We start from the raw sequence: 26,735 nt of genomic DNA, 5'->3' as shown, positions 1-26,735 counted from the left end.
TGTATGTATGTATGTTGTATGCATGCATGGCGAACTTCTTTCGCACCGTACATAGCCAACCGTGCTAATTGGAGGTGCGGGCAAGGACAACAAACTAAGCACAAAAAGCAGCTTTAAAATGTATTTTCAATCTAAATTTAAAAGTGCATAGCTCCAGTGGCTTCCTAATATCGGAAGAGCATTCTAGACGGCCGCAGAAGCGCACCTGAAAGCATTGAATGCGATAACCGTCGTCGTTTGATCGCTAGCCATGCTAGAATCACGGAATCGAGAAAACGACCGAGTGGCTCTATTTCTTGTCGACAGCTGCCCCCCCTCCCCCACTCTGCTCCCCACTGCACGAGCGAGAAGGAGACAGCCGTTGCTCACACCGGGTCCAGCACCACTGAGCGGAGGGCCTTACTGTGAGATGTGCATCACGGCCGGCAGAGAGATGTCCTCCGAGGCCTCGCCGTCGTCAAAGCTCGCCGTGCTATTGAGGGTGGGGCGTCCACTCGGAGCTTCCACACCTCGATCTTTCCCTGCATCACAGTGCGGGGCGCGCCATGGTCAGGACCACATTTACCTTCCATGGGAGCCTGGAGCTGTCATCGTTTTGGGGCCCCTCCCTTGACTCTTTTATCACCAGCCATGCCCAATGCCAAACACATAATTGTAACTCACTTTAATTGTATGTATGTTGAACTTGTCCCCACTGTACGTAGCCAACCGTGCTAATCAGAGCTATTTCGGTCACATATTTTTTTGTATTGTGATACGCAAATTGTATTACTATATGAATGTTAGAACAAACTCAATTTCGCTCATTCTTGTCAGTAATACATAGCGTTTTTATGGCTTTAATTGCCAAGCTACCTATGGGATTTATCATATTGCTACAGTTTTGCGATTTAACCATTATGAAGCAGTATCTATTTTTGGGGTCCGCAAAATCCGAGGTATAGGGCTTCAACTTCTAAAGCCCCTGCGTTAATCCGTCCTTGGTCATGGTAAGTGAAGAAGAGAGGAGGCCCAATGTTTATTCCACTTTGATGCACGCGACGTGGGCAAGGACTCCCATCACTCAAAAGAAGCTGCCAAGGGCATAATAAGCATAACAACACAGTGTTCCCTCGTTATGCATGAACTTGCTGTACACGATTTTGGCTATCCGCAAATCTCATCTGAAGCTCTACACGACTGCATCGAGAGAGAGAACGAAAGAAAGTGATGAGAGACAGAATGTGATGCGAAAAAGTGATGAGACAAAGTAATGAGTTACATTTATCAACGATTATTTAATACTTGAAAATGTTTTTTCTTTATTATAGCGAATTACATTTTGGTGTGTTATGATACATTGTCATGTATTTAATAGCTTTTGTGTATTATTTAACGTGATTAATTAAAAAGATAGGTAGCTCAATAACATTATCCACGAAATTGCTATTCACAAGCTCACGGATAACCAGGGAATCCTGTACTTGGTGCCACCTGCTTCACAGTGGACGTTAAAGATTCCCTGACGTCATCCACAAGAGTAGGCCAGTGTGTTTCCGTATCAGGGTCCACATTTTTTTCCTTATTCGAAAATGAGCCACTAATTACTCAATTGGGATCATACAAAGAAATCATTGCCCCCCCCCCCTACTGGCAGACTAATGCCCCAGGTCACTTGTACAAGTGGCCTCTTGAGTTCTCACCTGGTTAAACAAAATAAACAAAAAAGGATGGAAATAAGCGGAGCGGACATTAATCTGCGTTAAACGTTTTGCCAAAGCGTCACTTTTATTGAGACAATAAGCAGAGAGTCATAAAACTAGAGCAATATTTGCTATAATTTTACCTCAGTTACAGTAGCCATTGGCTATATGCAAAGTTTTATTTATTTTCACGTATTAAATAACTAACATGCTATTAAGGCTCATCGAGATTTGGCCCCATGTGAACCACATTACATACACAATGTCAATTTTGGCAAAAATGATTTTTATTTGTTCTCAAATATTGATAAATACACGTATAGTCAGGCACAACAACAGTTGCAGAGCATAAGTGAAATATTGTTAGAGCGTGCACATGAAGACAATAGAATGTACACAACTTTGGAACACAGAGTTGCGTTGTAAAACAAAAGCTCAGCTGGGCAATTCATCTCGATGGTAATCAAGAAAATGATAAATGGCTTTTTCAAGCGAGGGCCTGGCCACATCGTGAAGGGGGGGGGGGGTCACGAGCAGTTGGGTCTAATGAAGCTCTCCGAGAGGGAAACACGAAACATAATCTGGCAGTGAGATTATTTAAAGAGAGCCCGACACGGGACCACCCAGGCAGAGGGCTTGCGGCCCCCCCACAAACACGATTCAGTGGACAAAGTAGCAGGAGCAGGAGGACGAGGAGGAGGGCAGGCTAGCGTAACATAACGGAAATGGTTTTCCAGTCCGAGCAAGATACCGCAAAATACCTAGGTGACCCCGTTACAAATGCTCGAGCCCAGTTCATTTTTCGAACGTTTGAATTTATTGAAAGTAAATAATCCCCTATATAAAAACACATTCGTGTGTACACACTGTGTTGTGTTTTCATAGATTAATAAGGAACATTATAATAGCTTTATAAAATATAAAAAAAAAACATAAAATAAGAAAATTTGCTGTGCTATTTAGAGGAATAATACCACATTCCTCTGGCTAGTATGGATCCAATAAGGTTAGGAATGTTTCGCAAGGACAAATGAAGAGGAGTGGCAGTAGACCCATATGTGGGAGGTTTGATTTTATACAAACGACCTGCATGAAACAGGAATTAGCTTTGAGAAAGCGCTCTGGACTTTAGTTCTGAATGGGGAAATATGTAAGAATTCGGTGGTCAGTAAAATAATGAAGTCCTGCTCAACTAAAGGCGAACAATGAGACTGGAGTGGTGCAAGAGGCTCTCCGCTGGTTTACCATAAATTCCAACCAGCCTTTGAATGGTTTTAGTCAACTGAAGGAAATCATCCAGTCAGGTGGAGCAGTGGCAAGTCCCAGCTGAAGGATGAATCAACCCATAATCCTTTCAGGGTCAATATAATAGGTACCACTTTGTTCACATCTGTAATGGAAAGGATGACCCCATCATAAGAATGTGGAGTTTTACCAATGGTAGAAGGCCAACAATGGTGACGATGTGTTCTGCCCTCTGTAAACACTGAATATGCAAACAATACTGAATGATTGTATAAAATATAATTATATAACAAACAAATGTTTGTACTTATTTTGCCTGTGTTTCACCCACACCAAAGGGGGTCTTGGTAGTAACAATGAAGGTGGAGATCGGGAGGAGTCGGCGGCGTCGGCTGGTCGCACAATAGCGGTGGGCTGCGTGGTGTCGAGGTATGATAGAGGGAGCTCGGTGCGTCTGGCTGCCAACCTGTGGCTGAGTTGGTGCCGTTGTCAGGAGTGTTGGCGTGGTTGCCCTCGGACGTGCTAGATCCCTGCCGTGCCCCCGGGCTCACGAGCCCATCGCCCTTCGCCTGCTTGATCAGCTGCTTTTTCCTCTTCTTGTCCTCTTTTTCCTTCGCCAGTGTAAAGGGGAACATCGACACGTCAGGCTGTGCTCAACACGGGGCTTAGAGAGCCCCCCCCCCTCCACTGGTCTACGGTGGCATGAGCCACCGTTGTACGGGAGGATGGCGGCTCGTTAATACTGCGGTGTTACCGTCACGGAAAAGCGAGGTGGATAGATGCAGTGGGTCTGAAATAGATTGGGCTGGGATTGAACGGAGTGGTAATACCGTGCAAAGAGAACAGTGGTGGAGATTTGTTCAACCCAATCAATGGTTATAAGCTGACACAGCAGGGACAGACGATCGGATTTTAATGGTGCCAAATCTTCCTGTTCTTTCCCATTTTGGCAGAAATGTGCCAATGTCTCAATTACAAACACGGAGTCAAATCACCATGATAATGTGATTTGACCGTTTCATCAAGATGTCACTTCTTAGCACGATCAATCAAACCTCACCATACTAATCTATACTCACATGCATGTTTACTGTACCCTGGCGACCATTATTATTTGTACAGGAATGGACCCCGAGAATGATCGATTATCATGCGATACTACAATATGATTGAACAGACTCATGCTCATTGTGTTATTCTCTTAATGTCACCGAAACTCACGTACATATTTTATTCTATGACTTGAACATAAATATGGTGGTTTCTAAGTCACTCTGACATTCGTCCGTACAATGGTACTTTGTTTTACACATTTTTCCAAAATAATTACAATGGCCCCTTTTTTGGACAGTACACGTAATAGGCTAAGAGCATTTTATTGTTGTATTTATTCGTTTCGTACAAGCAATGAAATCCCAACAATAAACAAATAGCTGCGAGGCAAATTTTGACTTAAAACTTTCGTGACTGCAGGAATTCATATTCTTGGTTCTTTCGGTAAAGTCACGTAGATACGTATCTACGTGACTTTACCGAAAGAACCAAGAATATAACAGCTGCGAGCCACTGAGACTTTTGAGAAAATGCCTCGAGAGTGCCCAGAGGCACAAGGCCCACCATGACGCTGCAACAGTGCGTGGGCTTCAAGCAGTGATTTTTTTTGCGTTCGAGGCCACACAAACTACAACGAACAACACAGCCACGTTCTCCTCAAACACGCGCTGCAGTTATACACCGATAAGATTGTTTACGTATGTGTAAATCAAATACGAACAATACCTTTGAAAATGGAATGATCTATTGAAGCAAACGCAACAGGTATACCTTCCCCTCTTGTTGTTTAGAGAATTAGAATAGCACGGGCTATGATATTCATTTGTTACTGTTTAAAATCACGTGCCCACATACAAAGATGCATGCATTGTGTAATTTTAGATGACTATTTAATTTTGAATCATAGAATTGGTGACGTCAGCATGGGCAGCCTTTCGTCAAGCTTGGATTCGGGAAAGAATGTGCTTCGAGAAATGACGATGCCCTCCGGTGTGTGTCGCCTTGTACTGCGTGTTGTCTCGCAAGATGTCTCATGTCTTCCATCGACGTGCTTCCCTTAAGCTTCTTCGGGAGTTGAATTGCGTTATAAATGCCATTTTAAATGGCATATGTGAGGTTCTCCCCCCAGTGTCATGCATACTGTAATGTTGGACTGCCGACTAGATTTGCATTGAACTTAATTCAGGTTGTTAATTATTATTGATTAGACATGTTTACAACAATTCCATGTTCTTTTGGTCTTTCGGTAAAGTCACGTAATACCCAAAGAATATGAATTCCTGCAGCCACGAAAGCTTTAAGTCAAGATTCAACAATTCCATGCTTTTGTTCTATGTATCCCCTGTGAACCCTCCCTTCCCATGTAACATGCTCCGCCGTTTTGGCCGAGATGCCATTAAAAAAGAGTTTCTTAGCTCAATGGGCCTTACCCAAAATAACAGGACTGACTGAGTAGCTCACTTTCTCCCTGGATTCTTCCGAGATGCTGGTGTGACTGGTTCTCAGCATCGCTATATAATCGATTGACAAAATGAGCATCTCAATTCAGTACCTGAAGAAGCTCCCTGCATGTGGAGTGAAACGTCAGACATCGTGACGAAAAACACATGGAACAACCTAAAACCCATCTGAGAGCTACACAGCACAAACGGAAAGGCCTACAACAGCAATAATAATGGCGATGACAACATTCATATTGTTGATGATGATGTGGATTAGCACGCTCTTCCCATACCTGCTTTCTAATCCATGTGCTGTCTCGGAAAGGGCCGCCCGGCTGTGCATGCGCATTCACGTACATCATCCACGTGGCTGTGGAGTGGTGGTCACTCTCGGCCAAGTGACATCTCCAGAGGCTCTATGGGAATGTTCACATGTGCAGAACACTTGCGTGGAATGCCAACACACGCATAGCATATGATATTGCTCATGACACTGCTGGTGGAGGGGCCTCCACTAGAGGGAGTTCGAGAGAGCTCATGTATCCAGTCGCAAGACATCTTGGAAGAGGTGACAGTGCCACACTTTACCCCACCACACTGCCGAACAACGAACTGTGGTGCATTCATTTATACTTCTTGCGTGGACGACAACACCAGGAGACCGGACTGTAACCTCTGGATTGCAAGTCTAGTGTGTATGGTATACATCCAATGCAATGGTTCAAGTCATAAATACCGTGTTCGGTTCTGCTGGGGTCTGACCTGCCTTGCACAACTCAAGTTGGAATGGACCAGAGATATATTGCAGTGCTATATTTTCATCATGAATAGACTTGAAAGCAGGGCTGTCAGCAGTTATGAATAGGATGTAAAAAATACACACAGGTGTGGCAAACCAACCACTCGATTTTGGTGGTGGTGGGGGGGGGAGGAGAATTGCCTTGTATGTAGCACTCTGAAAATATTCTGGTACAGTTATAAGTTGCATCTGTAGTCAAGACAGATGAGTTTAAATGCAATTTTAATTAAGACAACTAAATTAAAATCCACCAAGGCGTTACAAAACACAATTCAATGCATATTATTTGGCGTTGCGGCATTGGCAGTGGCGCAAATAGCTCCAGAAAAACTTCACGCATTCGTCAATAGCCACTGCCTTAAAAAAACAAAAGACACAATCGGCAACATTTTGATACAATGGCCCTTGTTCATAGCACAAACTCAATCAAGACTTCTCTGGCGTGCGATCAAACAGTTAAAGCGGGCACCTGGATCAGGGTCGCTGCCGCTGGGATTTGCCGGTTGAAGTGCTTCTGCCTCTGCTTTTGTTGCACTTTTAGGGCAAATCCCGAGCCAAGTATACCCTGCGAGACGAGACAACTGCGATGGAACGGTCGGAAAATGCGAACATGTTGGAAGTAGCTTAATTGGCGGCGCAGGGGACCTGTCAACTGTGCCCACTGAACGACAGCCCCCCCTGGGGCGTTGTGTTTATGCACGCCAAGGGTCATTTGTTGGAAGAAAAAAAAGAGTACACTCTCACGTTATCGTCATGCAGCGATCGAGGCAAGCTCGTGATCACGTAGCTGGGGGTTTTTTGTGCGTGTGTTTGTGCTGAATACTTTACAAGACCTTCCATGAAGGCTTTACGGAAAGGCCGCTAAAAGCCCACATGCTTAAATAGAACCTCGTGGGCTGTTTTTTTCCCAAAATAAACTATGGTGCAAATAAATTAAATCCATACTGGTCGTATGAACACGGCTTGGTGTGATATCACTTGTATTGGGAATAAGGTGCTATGTTTAAGCATTTGGTTGACTCAGCTATATGAGAATAAGGGGTGGGGAGGGTATAGACAGAGAGAGAAAATCACTTGACAGTTACCCTAAACAAAACTTCAATTCGCGCTTTTGAAAACTCTCAAATATCTTCACACTGCCCATCACGCGAGTAACCCAATTCGTGGTGTGAAGCTCGGGCCAGGAAAGGCAGGTGTCCTCAACCCTGGAAAGTGTCACCAACCCTGGAAAGTGTCACTTGTGCGGTGGAGTTATCGCAAGAGAGTCCTCACCGCAGGCAGGGCGAAAAACGAGATGGCAAACACTGAGAAGCAAGATGCGATGGTTTTGCCGATCCAGGTCTGTGGCACCTTGTCACCATATCCTATCGTCGTCACTGTCACCTTAGTGTGGGAATGGGGGGATGGGGGCCCAGAGGCAAAAAAACGGGGGCTTGACTTGCAAACGGGCGTCAACACATTAAATAAAGGTCCATACTGTACACCACAAAACCCACCAGGGCTTAAAAAAAAAACTGCTGGCTAAGCAAGTGAGGTTTGCGGTCGAGGGTTTGGAAGGCAGCTCGCCACTGTCCTGATAACAAAGAGCCCGAGTCTGCCAGACGAGTGCTGTAGGGAATGTATTTATTTTGGTACATTTTGTAATGTCCACAGCGATGGTACACACACGTCTAGGGAAATGTCTTTGCTTTACGCATGACTCAAATTAAGAAAAACAAAATATGTAGTAGGAAAAAACGTAACTAAAGCAAAACATTGTTTTTATATGTCAAAAAAAGTATCTTTTTGCGTAAATCTAACTTATATTTTTGGGCAAATCACTGATTTTTTTTTCAGTGAATAAAAATAATAGTTTATAAAGGCGAGCTAATACGTGCAGTCTCCTGCAGGTCGCTACACAAAACAATTTCCCGGTAAATCGCGGCACGAACAATGTCGGGTAAATATAACTAAGCTTTATAACGTGGAAAATGTAAGTCTCAAAGGGATGAATCCTTCATTTTTGTATTATTCGTATTTCTTAAGCCAAACTACAAACGGGCAAAGAGTTCAAAGCTTTTAATGAAGCGCCATTTCATTCGACTTCCCACAGAGTCCGGCTGCCCTGTGGAGACCGACTGCCCGCCTGCTGCCTGCTTCACGCTGAGAAATGGACTTTTACAGTGTCCTGTTTTACGTTCAACCCTGCTGGCAGTTATATTACTCCTACCGCTATGGCCACAATGGAGCCCTTTGTTGCGTCAGCGACCTGGCGTGGAGATTGACACGGCTCACCGGAAGGCCACGGGGATCAGCCCAAAGGCCAGACATGTCTGCGTGTCGTGGCCCGTGAAAATAAACGTAATATTCAATGTAATTCAACGTGCTCCTCTCTCGCACTCGGCCTGTCTGTGCGTGGAGTGAAATCTTCACGTTTATTTATTTATCAGAACTGGAGTAATACTTTCAAAGAGTCAGCATTGGCGGCACTGTTATTCTCGCCGAGGCTGCAGTATTTGGAGACCATAAACACCTGCCGATCCGTGTCTCTGAGGGTAAGTCGCACGTATGCGATGTTTTACTGCCGCAAACGTGATTATGGATTGTACATACAAACTTTGGGCGGACTAGTACTGTGGGGGGGAAAAAAAAACATGAAAAATTTTCCACTTGCAAAAATGCACCATTTTTGGTTTTATAAGGTAACTAACACAATACATATTTTGCTACTAAATTATTCGTCCACATCTATTTCATTTATCGACGTGCCATATATTCAATCAGTTATAATCAGTAGTACAAACATTTTTTGCTCAGAAAAACAAAACAAAACCTTGCCGCGTGTAAGGCAAAACCGAACTTCCCATTACAAAAATAAGCACCCTAATACAAGTGTCCACAAAGTGTTTAAACTCTGTGTAAAACACTGTTGTCAAAACCGACAAACTGCCACCTAATGTTTACATCCTATTATTACCCGATGGCATCTGGTGAAAGAAACGTGCATGGATCAGGTGTGCTGAATTAGGCAGGATGATACTAGACTCTGGAAGAGGGCAGAGATCCCACAACTATTTCCAGCTGCCACCCCACCGTTACTATCCCCAGGGCTATTATTTCCTTGGACAGCTATGTAGGGGCGCCACGGTGGCGAGATGTTAACTATCTCGCCAAATACGCAGGAGGTCATGGATTCGATCCCAACCCCGATGCCTATTTATTTGGAGTTTGCATGTTTTCCCCGTGGTCACGGGGATTTTTCTCCAGGTCCTCAGGTTTTTTTTCCCAGCACATTTAGAAACATGTGTTTAGAGTATTTGGCTGCTATAAATTTCCACATAAGCCACTTCGTTGAGCCATCATTTGTGGCCAGGTCGCTTCTGTAAAAGAGATATATATATAGCTCAGTGGGTCTTACCTGGTACAATAAAAAAAATAGTTTAGTTTACAGTTTTAGCTTTTGGCAAGGACATGCCTAGGTTTGCAGGGTGATATAAATACTATTAGGCTTTGCTGCTCAGTCTAATTAACGCTAGAAAATTAATACACTTGCCACACGTTATTAGCAAGTCACGAGTAAAAAGTATCTAAATATTAAAAAAATATTATTCTTTTGTATTCACTGATAAGGAGTGAAAAAACACATTTCTGTTGTGTTTAAAGAAGACTGATATTTAGGCGGAGTGGCCTTCAGCGAAAAACAAACACAGACAGCTAAACAAAGACAGATGGACAAACAAAGACACACAGACAGACAAATTGACAGATAGACAGAAAGACACAGAGACACATAAACAGAGAAAGCCTTACACAGACAGACATGCATGGACAATGTTCGTGTAATGATCTCTCAGATTTTAAATAAGGGCAGTCTTTCATTAATGCAAAATTGTGACTCACCACCCCCCACCAAAGTGCGTCAGCATAGCTGGCAAATTCATTCTTCTCCCTGGCTTCATCCTTCTCGGCCAGGTACACAAAGTACGATGAGAATATGAGACCCAGGAAGCCAATGTACAGAGTCGTTATCAGCTCCTGGGTGAAAGAAGAAAATAAAGAAAAAACATAAGCAAACCTCACTTAGCCACATTTGTGTGTATTGAAACCAGGTACCATCATGCATAATCTAATTCCCATAGCTTCATGACATTAAACCCACAACACATGTAATAATGACATCAGATCATAATTATTCTCTTGCAGGTGCTAAATATAAATGTGCACACTTTCTGCGTTATAAAATAACGTAAACTCCCTTCACCCAAAGTTGAATTAGCCTACATATATTAAATTATATACATCATCTACATCATTAGACCTCCTTTGCCAGTACCAAAATATAATAGGGTTTTTCCCCTTTTTTTTCTGGCAACAAAACTGAAACCTTTTTACAATAGAATCATGTGTGCATTAACCACAATACTTGTGGTCAAATGCAAACAAAAAACACACTGATAATATATGCATTGTCCTTGAAACTGATTGGTCCACACCAGAGACGGCTTTCTTTTGAGCCTCGTCTCAATTGATGCACACATGATTCCTTGTAAAAAGGTTTCAGTTTTGTTTCCAGAAAAAAAGGGGAAAAACCATATTATTATATTTTGGCACTGGCAAAGGAGGTCTAATGATGTAGATGCTTACCCCGAGCCCTCATTACTTTGATAGTGCATTGTCTTTGAGCTGTACACCTTTTGGCGTCCTCTGGTCTAGCATCAATTGAGATGAGGCTCAAAAGAAAGCCGTCTCTGGTGTGGACCAATCAGTTTCAAGGACAATGCATATATTATCAGTGTTTTTTGTTTGCATTTTGACCACAAGTATTGTGGTTAATGCAGTAACATGATTCCTCGTAAAAAGGTTTCAGTTTTGTTTCCAGAAACAAGGGGAAACCCCTATTATTAGATAAATCATATTTCACAGCCCTTTGTCAATACACTGTTGGATGAAGGCCTCCGCATGCTGTGTCAATCACGGGGGCCGTTTATTTTTTAACGTTCCCCGACTTCACCAACCCTCACTGACCAATTTGGTGAAGTATGGTCAATTAACACCACCCCCAAAGACCCGCAAGCCACGGTGAGGCCTTCATCCAGCAGTGCATTGACTGAAGGGAATTACGCAACAGAGAACCCACACATCGAGAGAAGAATGCCAGCTCTTCCACCGGAGACAAGAAACCAAGGGTGAAGGGGGCGGTCAGCGAGCTCTCAGTCTCCAAGTGCCCTCACCTGCCGGTGGATGAAGACGACGGAGCCCAGGAGCCTCCAGGTACCTCCTTGTCGGTCGACGTGCAACATGCGCAATATCTGCAGGAAGCGAATGCCCCTGCAAGGCCACGCAGAGACAGACGTCCTTTTAGTTGCCTTGCCGCGAAATCAACTTTGTCCTTACTCTTTGGTTCTTTCGGTAAAGTCGCGTAGGTATAAAATAAAGAAATCACGGCGTTTCGGGCGCTTCACAAGCGTCCGGTTGTGTTGGTTATGAAACGCTGTCAAGAGGAGTAGGTTTTGTACCAGTACAGTAGTGTGAAGCAGGGTGATGTATTTATCGATGTCCCACTCATTCCTAATGGCCCTCTCACTTTCTTCTCGACGGGTGAATAAATATATTAAAGCGCGAAGAATGAATAAGTGCGTTGATTTAATACGTGTATTGACATTGGTCGGACACATCTATACATGGATCACCCTATACCGTATGTTAACAACACATGCCCTTTTTGCTCACCGTTTCATCAAGGCTGTAATGCATGAGAGTAATGTAAGTAATACATGTTCATGAGACGCAATAATTCGTTGATTCAAATCGATTCTTACATTCAGGATGCATGTGCTGAATTGTGCTTAGGAGAATTGGTAATTCACGTGAATTTTTTATTTATTTTGGGCCAGTAAAATGAACATGCGAGTCAGCAAATACAAATAAGACGGTGCAAAGGAGACCGACGCTAATTTTATACAATTGTGAACTTTAATTATGTACACATCATACAGGAAGTGAATCTATGGATACATCGCAACAGTTTAGTATGTTATTTTTTTTCAATCTGCAGATATCTGTAGCGTAATCTTACAGCAATTCAATCTTAATTGTAAAACCAAATGCAATAAAGGGGGTGTGATCACCTTATGGCAGAGGTTGCAAATACCTGCCCGTTGGAGCCCACACACAAGACAATGATGGAAGCCACCACTACCACGAGATCTGTAAGAAACAAAGGGTTCACATTCCTCTTGCAATTTAGAGAGAGAGACTCAATAATAGTTGAGCCCTTTTGTCAACTTACCGTTGAATAAAGGCCTCCCCATGCTCTGTCGGTCATGGAAGCTGTTTAACAATACTCCACCACGCGCTGATCAATGCGGGTTGGTGAAAGAAGGTCCTAATATAAGTTCAGATATCACTCGCCACCGATATAGCCATGACCATAAATCACACTCAGGTTGTAAGGTTTTCGGAGCGCAGCACTCCAATTACTGCGTCATTGCTCAGTCAAAAATAAAAAAAATATACAATTCCGTTGGCAAGGTTTGTTTTTCAACTATGCTTGTACTCCGCCAACACTGCTGAAATCATGCGCTCCCAGGATGCTTTGTAGTTGACAGGAAGTGTAAAAAATCGTTTATTTTTCATGTGGAGGGACAGATAAATGAAGGCGATATGTTTCGTCAGGTGATTTGATCTAAGCTTATCAGTGAATTATTTCGACCAAAGAGATAACAATTATTATAAATAATACTGTGGACTTCACTTCTTGAAAACATGACTTCTGCGCGTACACACAAGGACTCATGAAACGCTGCCAGAAAGTGACAAGGAGTGTTTGGGCAGGTCGCATGGCAGAGAGAACCAGGGCAGTGCTGACACTCACCGATGATGGAGATGGGCTTGTGAGCAAAGCGGACGCGTCCCATCACACCCACGTACTTGCTCCTGCAGCCGGCTGACCACAGACGCACCAGGTACTCCACCCCAAAGAAGACCACCAGTGCTATTTCCTGAAAGGTGAACGCCATGCTCAAGAGTCAATGGAATTTATCCATGTGAAGGTCATGATCGTTTGGCAACGACTGGCATTGTAAGAGCCACATTTATTGTCTTATTCTGACAATCAACCACTTCAGTGCTCTTTACTCATTTTCAGAGGGGTTGGGGGGGGGCACTTTCGCGGATAAAACATCAGTATGAGTGCCGCCAAACCACATGCAAGGGGTGTTTTCACATTTGTGTATTGTTGGGGTCCGCACTAAAGGCCACCAGGTGCCACCAGTGGCCCCTGGGGCATTGCAATGAAGAACACTGCTCTATGTTGTCAACAATTATCATTGCAGTTTTTCAACTACATTTTTTTTATCGACCACTGGCACTGGAACAACCTTCAAACTGAATCGTCATTATTCGCCAGGATCTAGCCTCTTGATTCACGCACGTCAAAGTTATTCAACAATAAACAGAGAAGAGTCCTTAGCTCTGCCATTGTCTTTTTTATAGTCCATCACCCTGTGGGTATAATACATCGGTTTTCCATCAGCGTTGGTTAAGAAGGCAAATCCTCCGGTTTTCCATCAGCGTTGGTTTAAGAAGGCAAATCCTCCGGTTTTCCATCAGCGTTAGTTTAAGAAGGCAAATCCTCAACTGGTTTCAGTCAGGCCCTGCTAAATTGTCAGATGTAAGAAACAAAAACCAAGCAACGAAACAGGACAAATGCGTACACAAGCTCATGTGCAGCCATGGAGCATCGTGGGTAATAAGAGTGCTGGGGAACCTAAAAAAGTTGAAACCAGTACAGAATTTGCCAGTTACAATTTGATTCTTCTAAATAAATATATAAGCATAGGCTGTGGAAGAATATATTTTTTTGGTAGAGAGATAGATTATTGTCGACTGCTTTATCAGCCATTCCTCTCCATGACTGAGCACAATTTCCTCACAAGGGTTTGTACAACTACAACAACTATCTAGGTGTTCGTAGTTGCCCTGTACAGCTCTCTGGTGGTTTTTGGTTGCGCCACAGCGTTATTCACCATGATGTCCAAAGTTTCACTCCACGTGCCAGGAGTTCAGTTTCCCAAGAAATCAGGTCTTGAAGATGCTCCCAGCATACGGGGCGGAATGTGGGACATCATGCCGAACAGCCCAAAAATGCAACGGAAAGCTATGTTGAGTTTTGGTTCAAAGGTAGCATTCACATTTGGGAAAATAAACAAATAAAATGCTGGTAAATAACATGGAAATTACTTAATTGGGATTACACACAGCAGTAAAATCACTCCCTACTGCAAAAACGTGGCAGGACCCTCCTGAAAAAGAGTCTTTAGACTCAGTGAGGCTTCCTCGGATAAACAACATAATACCGATAATTAACGAATGTAACCAAAACTTAAAAAAGAGCGACAAATTGTTCAATCGTGTTCAATGTAAGATTTAATAAGTGTAATAAGTGGTTATCACACTGCGATATGAAGTTGGCGACCTAGTTTGATTCCTAGCAGCAGCTCACACCAGTGAGCGAGTGATACCCGAACCGGTCCTTAGCCTCCCACTCGTTCACCAACTCGCACAGACCATTATGGTGATATATCCTCAAGCAAACCACAAACTGACGTGGCATAAAATACCTTATTCTAGCAGAAGACTGTAAATTAATATTTTTCATTATTATTATTAGATGTATAACCCATTATAAGAATGATTATGAAGTATGACAACTTTACGTGAAAAAACAACTGCATTAACAACAGCAGCAAGAAAGCAAAATCAAAAGCGACAGTAACAATTCAAACTTAAAACTTTAACTAAGTTTGTTTTTTCCCTCTCTCTCCCGGCTGACTAAATGTGCAAGTCCCGATAGCCAATTTTCAAGTTCTGGCTGTGCTGGACCACGGGATATGAAATACATTCAAAGCTGGCTGGCATTTCGCCAATTCGGTTTGGTCAAGCTGCGAGCCCATGCCAGAGGGATTGAAACCTGGTACTAACTGATTGCAGAGGGGGGAGTCTGAATGCCATGCCATGCATGGCATGGCTTATATGAGGGGGAAATTACAGTCGTCAAAATGAAAAACATTGCCCAGAGGAAAGACAAACGGACGAGACGATACACTTTGCAATGGAAAAATCCAGATATATTTTCCAAAAAAAATACACATTCCATTTAGTTAGCGATGCATTAAAAGTTGTCGGAAAACATTTTAACCTTATTTTTCCATTCTGTGGTGTGTATATATAATGAGTTAAACCATTCCAAATAGGATATTAAAAGTGTTCTCTAAGTCTCATATGAAATGTATATTGCACAAACCGCTATATGTTTAAATGCAAAAAAGTAAAGGTTAATATACACCAGCTCCACGATTACCATGAAGACTCGTACTTTAAACAAACCACAGTCTATGCGGCACCTATGTCTGTGTGTGTACACTGCATTCGACACAGCCTCTTTAGTCGTGCTACCACAAAGAACCAATGCTACGTCTCCACATTTGACACGACGTTGCTGTCAAAGTAAAGGAACTCTTGACAGTTTGGCAATGGAAGGATTCTGGAAGCACGCAAGCCAGGCACGTGTAAAACATGAGATTTGTTGGAACTGCCATCATAACAAACTGCATCACCGAACAGTCGGCCAAATATATTATCACTCATCCGATTTGCCAGACACACAAGACTGCGTGCAACCGTGCCCAGAGAATGTTTTGACTTTTAAAGGTCAAGGGGATGAACCTTAGACGTTATAAATCTTACAGCGTTTCTTCCATTCGGAATGGTGATTGTATAACAAGACGTAGAGCGTGGTATCTTCACTGGCAGAGAACGAAAACAATCTGAGAATATTGGTTCCAGTCACGCAAAGAACACGGACCATTATGTACTGCACCCACAATGCACGCACATTTCATTATAACAGACAGGAAGGGTGATGCAGTTTGGTATGTAATTACTACATCTGCAAGGAGATATATAATGTATTGTAGCTACACACACATATTTGTAATACACATCGGCCTTTTATATATTCACCGTGCAATGTATCGTCATGGTGGTAAAGGTGCAATATCTTGCACACGCCAGTTGCCAGCAGCAGAGCCTCCACTAGATGGGAACTCTCTAGAGCCCCAACAGAGGGTATTTGGCCTACTCTTCCACACTGGCCATACATATTGGAAGAGGTGGGAGCACCCACACTTGACCTCACCACACACGACCTACCAATTGAATATCTCGTGGTGTACCCATTTACACTTCTAGATGAACCGATTCTGGAGCGGGGGAGGGAAGGCTTTAAGAAACTTGCACTATTCAATCTTACATCCTTCCATTATATTTCCATTATATATGCAAACATAAATTTTAATATGCATGAACATATGGTTACATTGTTCAGCTTACAATTTAATGAAAAAAAGTTTATCTATTTGTAAGCAAGGAATCCTGAAAAAAATGTGCAGGAGCAAAGAGCACAATTCAAACTGGAAAACATTTTTTTTTTAAACGGGAAAAAACAAAGTAATTTTCAAGCAATTGAGCGGATTCATTATGGAACATGATTTATTTGTGCTGGAAAGTTGTTTAATTGCGCCAATGTAGTTTCAACAAGTGAAGCGCATGCCTCGTACATGGGCTTCGTCGCCAACAATTGGCATTACTCATTGATATCGAATTCCCAGCTCCGTTTCACATTCACAGTTACACACATGAACATCAATTCTTCCATAATCCCTGGAGTATCATTTGGTGGTTTCACTTCATTTGATCGCCTTCATACAGTCCAAACTGCATTCAAGTTGTTTGTTGCGTCACATTGTATATCCTAAAGTTTGTCCCTGATTAAACTTTACAATATAAATTTAACCATATCTGCAAATTCAGCAAATATCTAAAATAATTGTAATGACAATGTTGTTATCTCCATATATATAAAAGGCAAAGTTGTGATTATGTGTATCTGTTAAAAATGTTTAGTGTACTTCCCGACATGCAAAAAACTTGAAATTTGCCATATGGGTACTTTCCAGACTGTACACCATGCAACAATTATAAAAATACACTTTATTTTGGGGGGGAGCTCAATAATGCATTTATTTTTTTTGCACGGCAAGTGAGCTGTGACGTCAAATCTGTCACGTGACCCGCGTACGTGGAAGCGTAACGCATTGTAGTGTAGCGGTTAGCGCGCTGCGCTACGAACCTGGCGTCCCGAGTTCGATTCCCGCTCACGGCCACAGCCGGTGACGATTATTTTAACCGGTCCTGGGCCTCCCCTGGGTCGACTCTGCCTCAAACGAGTAAGTGGTGTGGTGTGTCAACATCGCCACTGGGGAGACAAAGGCGGCCGGGCGTGGTGAATCCAAGTCCTGGGCGAAGCCAGGTAGTACAGCTAGTTAATATATTGTCTTAAAGTTTCCTATGACCAAATAATTCTGGTTACACCGATCTAGTTGCATCTCGAAAGCTAAGCAGATTTGGTGTCTGCTTCCTACTTGGATGGGTGGCCACAAGTGCACAACAGCAACATGGGCCCAGCAGATGGCAGTACAGAGATGGCTGCAGTCCACAGAGATTTTTTTTCCCACTAATTGGAATCAGCATTTCTGTGTACTTACTATATCTATGCAGAGTTTTGAGTGTTATCCCCCTCATATGTGTGGGAGGTTTTCTCCAATTTCCCTCCCACGACAAACAGCACACCCCTTTATTGGAATTGGCCAAGCATTCCAATGCAGGACCCTCCTGATAAAAAAAGACTCAAAGACGGCACATATTTTGTCTACAAATAAGTGGCATTCTCATTCACAAAAGATACACCGTGTCTGTTACAAATCCCAATTCCTTGGACTATCAGGTCTATGTATAAAATTAAACTGCCCTATGATTCTCCAAATGGCAAAACTTGTTTTGAATACACTTTCACATACACATATTTCTACCAGAATAAACTCACATTACACTGAACCACATACAAGTAAAATATAGCATTATTCATTATTCCACACTTCCTCATGCAATCAGCACAAATAACACAATAACTCAAATATTCGTGATAAATACTGTATAACTCCATATGAATGGTATGCTTTACAAAATGGCTCACTGGTGGATTCTGCTTTTTAAAGAGAACAACTACTTTACTTCCAGTTTAGAGAACCCTCCCCAACCCCCAGTAAAATGAGGCTGCTCAGAGAGTCAGGCACAGCAGAAGACTGTCCCTCTGGAGTTAAGACCTGGAAAGCCAAAAAAAAGCCCAAACAACAATGTTTGGAGCCAAGAGTCTGGCACCGCACGCTCATGGGCCCTTATCCCTACCCCCCCTTGTCCTCCGCCCATCCTGTGGGCTCATTTCACTCGATGTGTTTGGGTTTTTCGTGCACGGTAGAAGGGAGAAGGAGAGTTGTCTGGCCTGATTATGGTAAGTGCAGAGCTCAGCGAATTTCCAGCCAAGGTTCTGAGGTTGGCACATCCAGCCGCAGTCTCTCCTATCCGTCACAATCAGCACGCACTTTTAAAAGCCCTTTATAAAAACACCCAGCTCTGTTTTGAGAATGGTCAATTCGTCTGCAATGCTTCAAATTGATGCCCTATTTTTTCAACATTGTTAAATTTGACACAGGCCCAAGTAAAAAAATATAGACATAATGTTTTCCACATATGGTTATAATCAAATCAGTTCTTAGAAAAGAGAAAAAATCATAGTGGGAATATTGTCAAAAAATATATCTGCATACATAAACGTATATGCTGCATGTATATATGAATAGTGCATAAGAAGGATTGGTCAAATCTTTGAGAATGAGATCACGAATAAGTCGATGGAACGTAATGTTTGGCTCGCGTTAAACCACAATTTTCCATACGAAATATACGGTATGATAGTAACACTGACGTTGAGAGTTACTACATTAAGCTTAGTAATATAAGTACAAGACCGAGTGGACAACAATACATCAGTCACTGGTTTCATAAGTTTTCACGATACACAATTCATCCCACATACTCTGAAAATATGAACACATTGTCTTGATATCCTAACATTATACGAGTATGATATATAACCTTGATGTTTGCTTTGATTAGAGTGCTTTAAGAAAGAATGTTGCATATTCGACATTTGGGATTAATTCACAATTCCGAGTCGCATTTCATTTCAGCAAGGATTGATTCCATCTTGTCTCACATTCACCGTATTGTTTATATTGTTTTGTTGTTCATGGCTTTGTTTACTTCATTAGTATAAATGTAGCATTTGCAAAAAAAATGTATAAATAGATTTTCATATGCACAAATCGATGCACGTTTCATCAGCATAGAAATCGAGTTTAACTGACATTGTACGTTTGTTAAACTTATTCCGCACAGTACGTAGCCAACCATGCTAATCTGAAGTGCAGGGGAAAGGACAATAAACTAAACACAAAAAGCAGTCGTAAAGAAAATGAGTTTTCGATCTACATTTGAAATTGCATAGCTTCAGTGGCTTCTTAATATCGGAAGGAAGAGCATTTTGGACGGCCGCAGAAGCGCATCTGAAAACGTGCGATGCAGTGACCACCGTCTTTGTTCAATGGTTAGCCATCGTTAGACGACGAGTACAGATGCCTAATGTAGATACCGTGTATTTCATATCTTTATAAACAGCACACCAATTTGTGATGTTGACACATGTAAGAGATGAGCATTTAAGGCTATGAGGAAGTACGTGAGGCCAAAGCCAAGTCTGCATATAGAGTGTTACGTACCACTGCTGTGTCTAGCTAGGAATCTCACCCAGCTCACCGAGTGCAATTACACATCACTCACCATTATTTCTCATTGCAGTATCTGAACAGTAATTTAGTGCGATGCTTTAAGTGTCATATTCCCAACTGACTTCATCCCATAGTTAAAACCACATATACGATGTACTCAACCTCACCACCAATCCCACCCACGTTTTCAAATATACACGATAGGATTCAATGTCTCTAAAAACTAAATGTCAGCCCTTTGTCAATCCACTCCTGGAGCTTTGTCAGTGTGAGTGGTTCAGACATGACTCACCACTGATGTTAGACTTGGCCTGAAATCAAACACGGATAACTGGATTTAGATTGCACTGCACTAACCACTGCACCTCCACTCCTCTCATAAGCTTTACAATGAATCAGATTCCACCCTCAAATTGTGTTTTCTTCAGTAGTACAGATGTACGATATTCAGTTGTAACTGAATGTGGGCCCCTTTAGGAGCGCTTCAATGCAAACAGCAATTTAGCAGCATCACAAGATGTGCCTGCATAACCGCAGTATACAACGCACAAACCACAACTGGAATTTTGACCGCGACAATTCCCACTGAGAACTTCTGGGAGGGGAAAAAAACACTGGAAAAATACAATAATCCACATATTATGTGAAAGGTTTTTTTTTGTTACAACATTGTGAAATTCTAAAAGCCATGAGCAGTGAGCGCAGCTGGCAAGGGTGAAGAGGGCAACTGTGCTACTCACTCTTACCCCTGTTCAAGTCCAAGCTCATGACCTTCCTCGTCACATCTACCTATGAATGACACTATTAATTACAATAACATAACGACTGTAAATGACTCCTTTTCAACCATGATGCCTATATGCCACTGTTGTGCAGTCTGTCTTGAAATGCGGTTACTTTAGAGGACATATAGACAGTGCACATTGTATCGATGTGTGTGTGCGGTTCAAGTGCTCGCACATGTACAGTGAGGGAAAAAAGTATTTGATCCCCTGCTGATTTTGTACGTTTGCCCACTGACAAAGAAATAATCAGTCTATGAGTTTAATGGTAGGTTTATTTGAACAGTGAGAGACAGAATAACAACAAAAAAATCCAGAAAAACGCATGTCAAAAATGTTGTAAATTGATTTGCATTTTAATGAGGGAAATAAGTATTTGATCCCTCTGCAAAACATGACTTAGTACTTGGTGGCAAAACCCTTGTTGGCAATCACAGAGGTCAGACGTTTCTTGTAGTTGGCCACCAGGTTTCCACACATCTCAGGAGGGATTTTGTCCCACTCCTCTTTGCAGATCTTCTCCAAGTCATTAAGGTTTCGAGGCTGACGTTTGGCAACTCGAACCTTCAGCTCCCTCCACAGATTTTCTATGGGATTAAGGTCTGGAGACTGGCTAGGCCACTCCAGGACCTTAATGTGCTTCTTCTTGAACCACTCCTTTGTTGCCTTGGCCGTGTGTTTTGGGTCATTGTCATGCTGGAATACCCATCCACGACCCATTTTCAATGCCCTGGCTGAGGGAAGGAGGTTCTCACCCAAGATTTGACGGTACATGGCCCCGTCCATCGTCCCTTTGATGCGGTGAAGTTGTCCTGTTCCCTTAGCAGAAAAACACCCCAAAAGCATAATGTTTCCACCTCCATGTTTGACGGTGGGGATGGTGTTCTTGGGGTCATAGGCAGCATTCCTCCTCCTCCAAACACGGCAAGTTGAGTTGATGCCAAAGAGCTCCATTTTGGTCTCATCTGACCACAACACTTTCACCCAGTTGTCCTCTGAATCATTCAGATGTTCATTGGCAACCTTCAGACGGGCATGTATATGTGGTTTCTTGAGCAGGGAGACCTTGCAGACGCTGCAGGATTTCAGTCCTTCACGGCATAGTGTGTTACCAATTGTTTTCTTGGTGACTATGGTCCCAGCTGCCTTGAGATCATTGACAAGATCCTCCCGTGTAGTTCTGGGCTGATTCCTCACCGTTCTCATGATCATTGCAACTTCACGAGGTGAGATCTTGCATGGAGCCCCAGGCCGAGGGAGATTGACAGTTCTTTTGTGTTTCTTCCTTTTGCGAATAATCGCACCAACTGTTGTCACTTTCTCACCAAGCAGCTTGACAATGGTCTTGTAGCCCATTCCAGCCTTGTGTAGGTCTACAATCTTGTCCCTGACATCCTTGGAGAGCTCTTTGGTCTTAGCCATGGTGGAGAGTTTGGAGTCTGATTGATTGCTTCTGTGGACAGGCGTCTTTTATACAGGTAACAAGCTGAGATGATCTTCTTTGGTTCTTTCAGTAAAGTCACGCAGAATGAGAATAAAATAATAAATTGATAAAATAAAATAACACAATAATATTCTAAGCTGAGATTAGGAGCACTCCCTTTAAGAGTGTGCTCCTAATCTCAGCTCGTTACCTGTATAAAAGACACCTCGGAGCCAGAAATCTTTCTGATTGAGAGGGGGTCAAATACTTATTTCCCTCATTAAAAGGCAAGTCAATTTATAACATTTTTGACATGCGTTTTTCTGGATTTTTGGTTGTTTTCTGGATTTTTTTGTTGTTTTTCTGTCTCTCACTGTTCAAATAAACCTACCATTAAAATTATAGACTGATCATTTCTTGTCAGTGGGCAAACGTACAGAATCAGCAGGGGATCAAATACATGTTTCCCTCACTGTAGCAGCCATTAGCATTCGCACACAACCTTGATCAATACAGAAGACAAGGGGCTTGTTCAAGGAAAATATTAACAAGCAGCTTTGTTCTTTCTATACACTGCCTACAAATACTATTGACAAATGTTGAGTTTTTTGTGATTTGTGCGCCACTGCAGTTGCCACCAAATAATGTATTTTATTTTCTAATATAGTTCTGCTGAACACACCTGGTTTCTAATGGCCGAAGCATGAATTGCTCATCAAACATTACGTATTGAACACACAAAGCAGTTTTGTTTGATTAGGAAGGCAAAAAATCGTTAAATAAGGAAACATTTTCTCGCAGTATTGCATTTCAAAGTGTGAACCCAGACAATGGAGTTATTTAGAATAACCTCTTATCGTTGTGCTAAACCATACTTCGTACAGTGCTTAGATTGATCCACAACGATGCTTTTTTAATATCCGAAACTGTCAAGGCATGAAACACATCATCATTCTTCATGCGGCTGAAGTTTAAGCTCGAGGTAGTTATCAAAGCTTTCAAAAGAATACATATATAGTGCAGGATTATCTCCAGTCAGGAAAAAAAAGACAACCTTGTGCCTTTCTGTCCTAATGACCTCAGCAACCCATTGTACGGGTTGCCGAGGTTACGCATCTAAAATAACTTCCGCCCCATGCAGACCATGCCTATTCTGTCTGTCGCCCACGTCCTAACCGTGGTGGCGTCCCGAGAGGGCCGGTGGGTGCAATGAGGGGTTAGGGGTGGGGAGCGGCATGAATGTAACTCAGCATGGGACAGATTAAGGCAGTTAATAACAGTGGAGCTTTAACATCCTGTGTTTATTTTGAGCCACAATGGAGGCAGGCCTGCTCACAACCCTATCCCACTCAGTGATGCATTTTTAGGGGTTTTTTTCCCCCTCTCTATACCCCCCCCCCAATCCACCGAATTAATGAGCTGTTTGGCAGTGTTTCCAGCAATTATTATTTTAAAATATCCAATTCATTTGGTTTCCAGCCCGAAACACCAAAAACAAAACGACCCACAAAAAATCGGTCAGCAAGAGGAGGCACAAACATTAATCGACTAGTACCGAAGTAATGGATATCCTACATAGAGCAGTGTAAAAGGGTAACACCATGGTTTTATCAGCAGGTCACGTGTGTAAAATGTAGGTACTCCCATCTGTTTCCAGTGAAAGAGTGGAGGAGCTCTGTCGGCTTACACGGCTAATATTATCCATAAGTGAGGTTTTTTTTCGGTTGAATCGTATAAATATGAGACTGAAACAGAAGGATTTCTCCACAACTCTGGCTGTCGCCTGATAAGGCTGGTTGTAACTACTGGCGCAACGTCGTACTAGAATTCTAAATGCTGTGGGTTTACTCTCCAACACACCGGTGTGCTGTACTAGAAAATAATTGGCATGTTTTGTTTACGTGACAAACCTTACTAATTGGCTATGTCAGGTGGTGATGGGTTTAACGACACATTTACATTTAAGCGTTGTAACCCAAAAAAAAACTATATTATAGAGGATCTATGCGACCCTCTTTGCCAGTATCAAAATGATGAAAAACAAGCATAGGTTTTTACCCTTCCTGGCAATAAAACAGGTGTTAAGATTATTATAAGACCAAAATAGACTTGATGCTTTGCTAGAGGTATCTATTTTGGTGTTTAAACATCTTAACACCTGTTTCATTGCCAGAAAGGGTAAAACTTCTTCGCAATGGCGAGCGAAAGTGGCGAGTGATATATCCAATCTGCTTCTCGGGATCGCTACGCCATCCTGCACTGACCTGCGTGGTGGTGGAGGGCCAAACCACTTGCACGGCACAGCGTGGGGAGGCCTTTAACAGTGGGTTTTCGTATTCACCATATAACTATCCGAATAAAATTCAGAAACCCATGATCCATTAATATATGCCCATTGTAATTAACTCCACAGTAGAGGTTTTTGGGTTAGATTGCTTAAATATATAAATGTGTCGTTAAAACCCGCCACCACCCGACACAGCCAACTAGTAAGGGTTGTCACGTAAACAGAACATGCCAATTCGTCACTAGTACAGCACACCGGTCTGTTGAAGAGCCAAGCCACAACATTTCCAATCTGAGTACGACGTTTCGCCAGTAGTTACAACTAGCTTCATCAGGCGACAGCCAGATTTGTGGAGAAGTCCACCTGTTTCGTTCCTTAGAGGCGTAGATGTGTTGACCACCCTTCTGCACTACACATTAAACAAAATCAGCAACTAACTTTTAAATACAACTTGATTATCAGCATCATTATCATTGTTATGTTTACAAGTCATTATGAAGGCAGGATCAGCACCATAAAGTATTTGTAAGTATCAGGGTTACTCATCGAGGATAGTATTCTGTATGCCACGATATTTTTTGTTTGATTCTTTAACATACCTGTCAACCCCTTATCAGTGCCTACTTAATTACAGACCAATTCAGACCATATTGGTCACACCGTGCCCCTTATAAATCTCAACCTTAATCCTACAAAGTCCCATCACAAGTGAGAAACACAAATATACAAAAAATGTGCTCGTATTCAAACGGCTGTACACTGTATGGCCCTGAAAACTCAATTTCCCTGTACAAGAATACGGGTAAACCATATGGGTTGACAGGTATGCTTTATATATGTTCAAAATTCAACAATATATTTAATACATTTTGATTTAAAGCTTTTGTGACTGCAGGGATTCATATTCTTGGTTATTTCGGTAACGTAGAAGGGAAACAATAAAATAATATATATTTTTTATTGTTTTATTGTTTCCCTTCTACGTGACTTTACCGAAAGAACCAATAATATAATATATTTAATTACGTATTTAATATATCCTCAATTGTTGACAATATACCGAAAAACTAAAAGCAACAAATATCATGCCATAATTCTGGACTTATACAAACATTGATTATTGGGTATGTGTATTGGGTGGGTAAAACGTGGGTACACTTGCTTCTAACATGACTGGAGTGCAATAGAATGGATCTTGAAATAAGAAGACCATTCACTCGCCGCTGTGTGAGCGTTGAGGGCCGTTTAAAATGGACGTCCACTGAAATGTAATTACTATATGTAGTGCAGCAATTAATTAATTGTAAACATATGTAGTGACTGACTCAGAGACACTAAGAGTAGGAGGCACTCTGTTTATTAACACGGCCTAACAGTTAACACTTGGCAACTACGGCTCCCAGTCGGGACAGCTGGTAGACTGCCTGACTGGCGATGCAGAGATGGTGAAGACGGAGACGACGGTGAAGACTCCAGCAGCTTGATGGGGATCCCACTCCAAACGACAGCCTCGGGGTCCCCTCCTGGGGCCCCTCTTATACTGTCAGCGTGACCTCTCTGCTGTAAGCTGCAGATCCCCTTCCCTGCCAGCAGATAGCGCTATACTGCGGGGAGCTTCAATAACAATATAAAATCAACAGTGAGAATGTGTAGTGTCTTGTTAAATTACTCACACCAACACGTTGTAACAAGTCACCTGCTTACACTTGATTTCACCTGTTCTCACGCCAGTTGTAGGCACTCGTATAACTATCTGTACGGTCACATACACTTGACTTCTCCCCACTCGTATCTATTCTGCACTGCACTCAGCAGCTCTGCACTCAGCAACTTCGCACACAGAAACTTCGCACTCAGCAACTCTGCACTCAGCAGCTCCGCAGTGTTATCACAAGGAGTGGTTGCCACGGGTTGTGGAACATCAACCAATGCTACAAAAGTACACGGCAATCCTGTAGCCGCAGGTTTACATCGGCCGGCACCCATCGAACACGCTCAGCGGTCCCCCGGCGGTAACCGCGACAATGCGTCCGTGTTACAGTGACGTGTACGTTTCCTGTAGGTGACCGTGAGGGAGTAGTCCTGCAAAATTTCTAACCAGCGGGAAAGTTGGCCAGACGGCTGGTCAACCCGCAAAGCATATTGAAGAGCCGCGTGGTCCGTTGCGCACAACAAATTTCGTACCTTAAAGGTATGGCCTGTACTGCTGTACAAATTGGACAATGGCCAACAATTTGCGGCGTGTCACACAATAACACTGCTCTGCAGGGGACAGTATACGGCTCCCGTAAGCCACAA

General features: G+C 42.6%; 1 protein-coding gene across 4 annotated transcripts in view; it reads right to left on the bottom strand.

Moving 5' to 3' along the window:
• KCNQ1 (potassium voltage-gated channel subfamily Q member 1) overlaps nt 1-26,735 on the bottom strand; it is a 78,506-nt gene that overhangs the window by 25,187 nt on the left and 26,584 nt on the right. For all 4 annotated transcript variants that reach the window (XM_032948987.2, XM_076065339.1, XM_076065335.1 and 1 more), the window contains 9 exons: nt 13,075-13,201; nt 12,329-12,407; nt 11,432-11,528; nt 10,101-10,235; nt 7,494-7,604; nt 6,691-6,786; nt 5,716-5,838; nt 3,394-3,538; nt 404-521 (listed from right to left, as the gene is read on the bottom strand). In XM_032948987.2, coding sequence (XP_032804878.2) covers nt 404-521; nt 3,394-3,538; nt 5,716-5,838; nt 6,691-6,786; nt 7,494-7,604; nt 10,101-10,235; nt 11,432-11,528; nt 12,329-12,407; nt 13,075-13,201 — 1,031 coding nt within the window. The remainder of the gene's footprint in view (nt 1-403; nt 522-3,393; nt 3,539-5,715; nt 5,839-6,690; nt 6,787-7,493; nt 7,605-10,100; nt 10,236-11,431; nt 11,529-12,328; nt 12,408-13,074; nt 13,202-26,735) is intronic.

This window comes from Petromyzon marinus, chromosome 7, assembly GCF_048934315.1.
Source record: "Petromyzon marinus isolate PM22_M1 ecotype Great Lakes invasive population chromosome 7, UKy_Petmar_22M1.pri1.0, whole genome shotgun sequence".
NCBI classification, from domain to species: domain Eukaryota; kingdom Metazoa; phylum Chordata; class Hyperoartia; order Petromyzontiformes; family Petromyzontidae; genus Petromyzon; species Petromyzon marinus.
The sequence above is the reverse complement of the archived record's forward strand: the minus strand, read 5'-3'. Positions and strand labels throughout refer to the sequence as shown.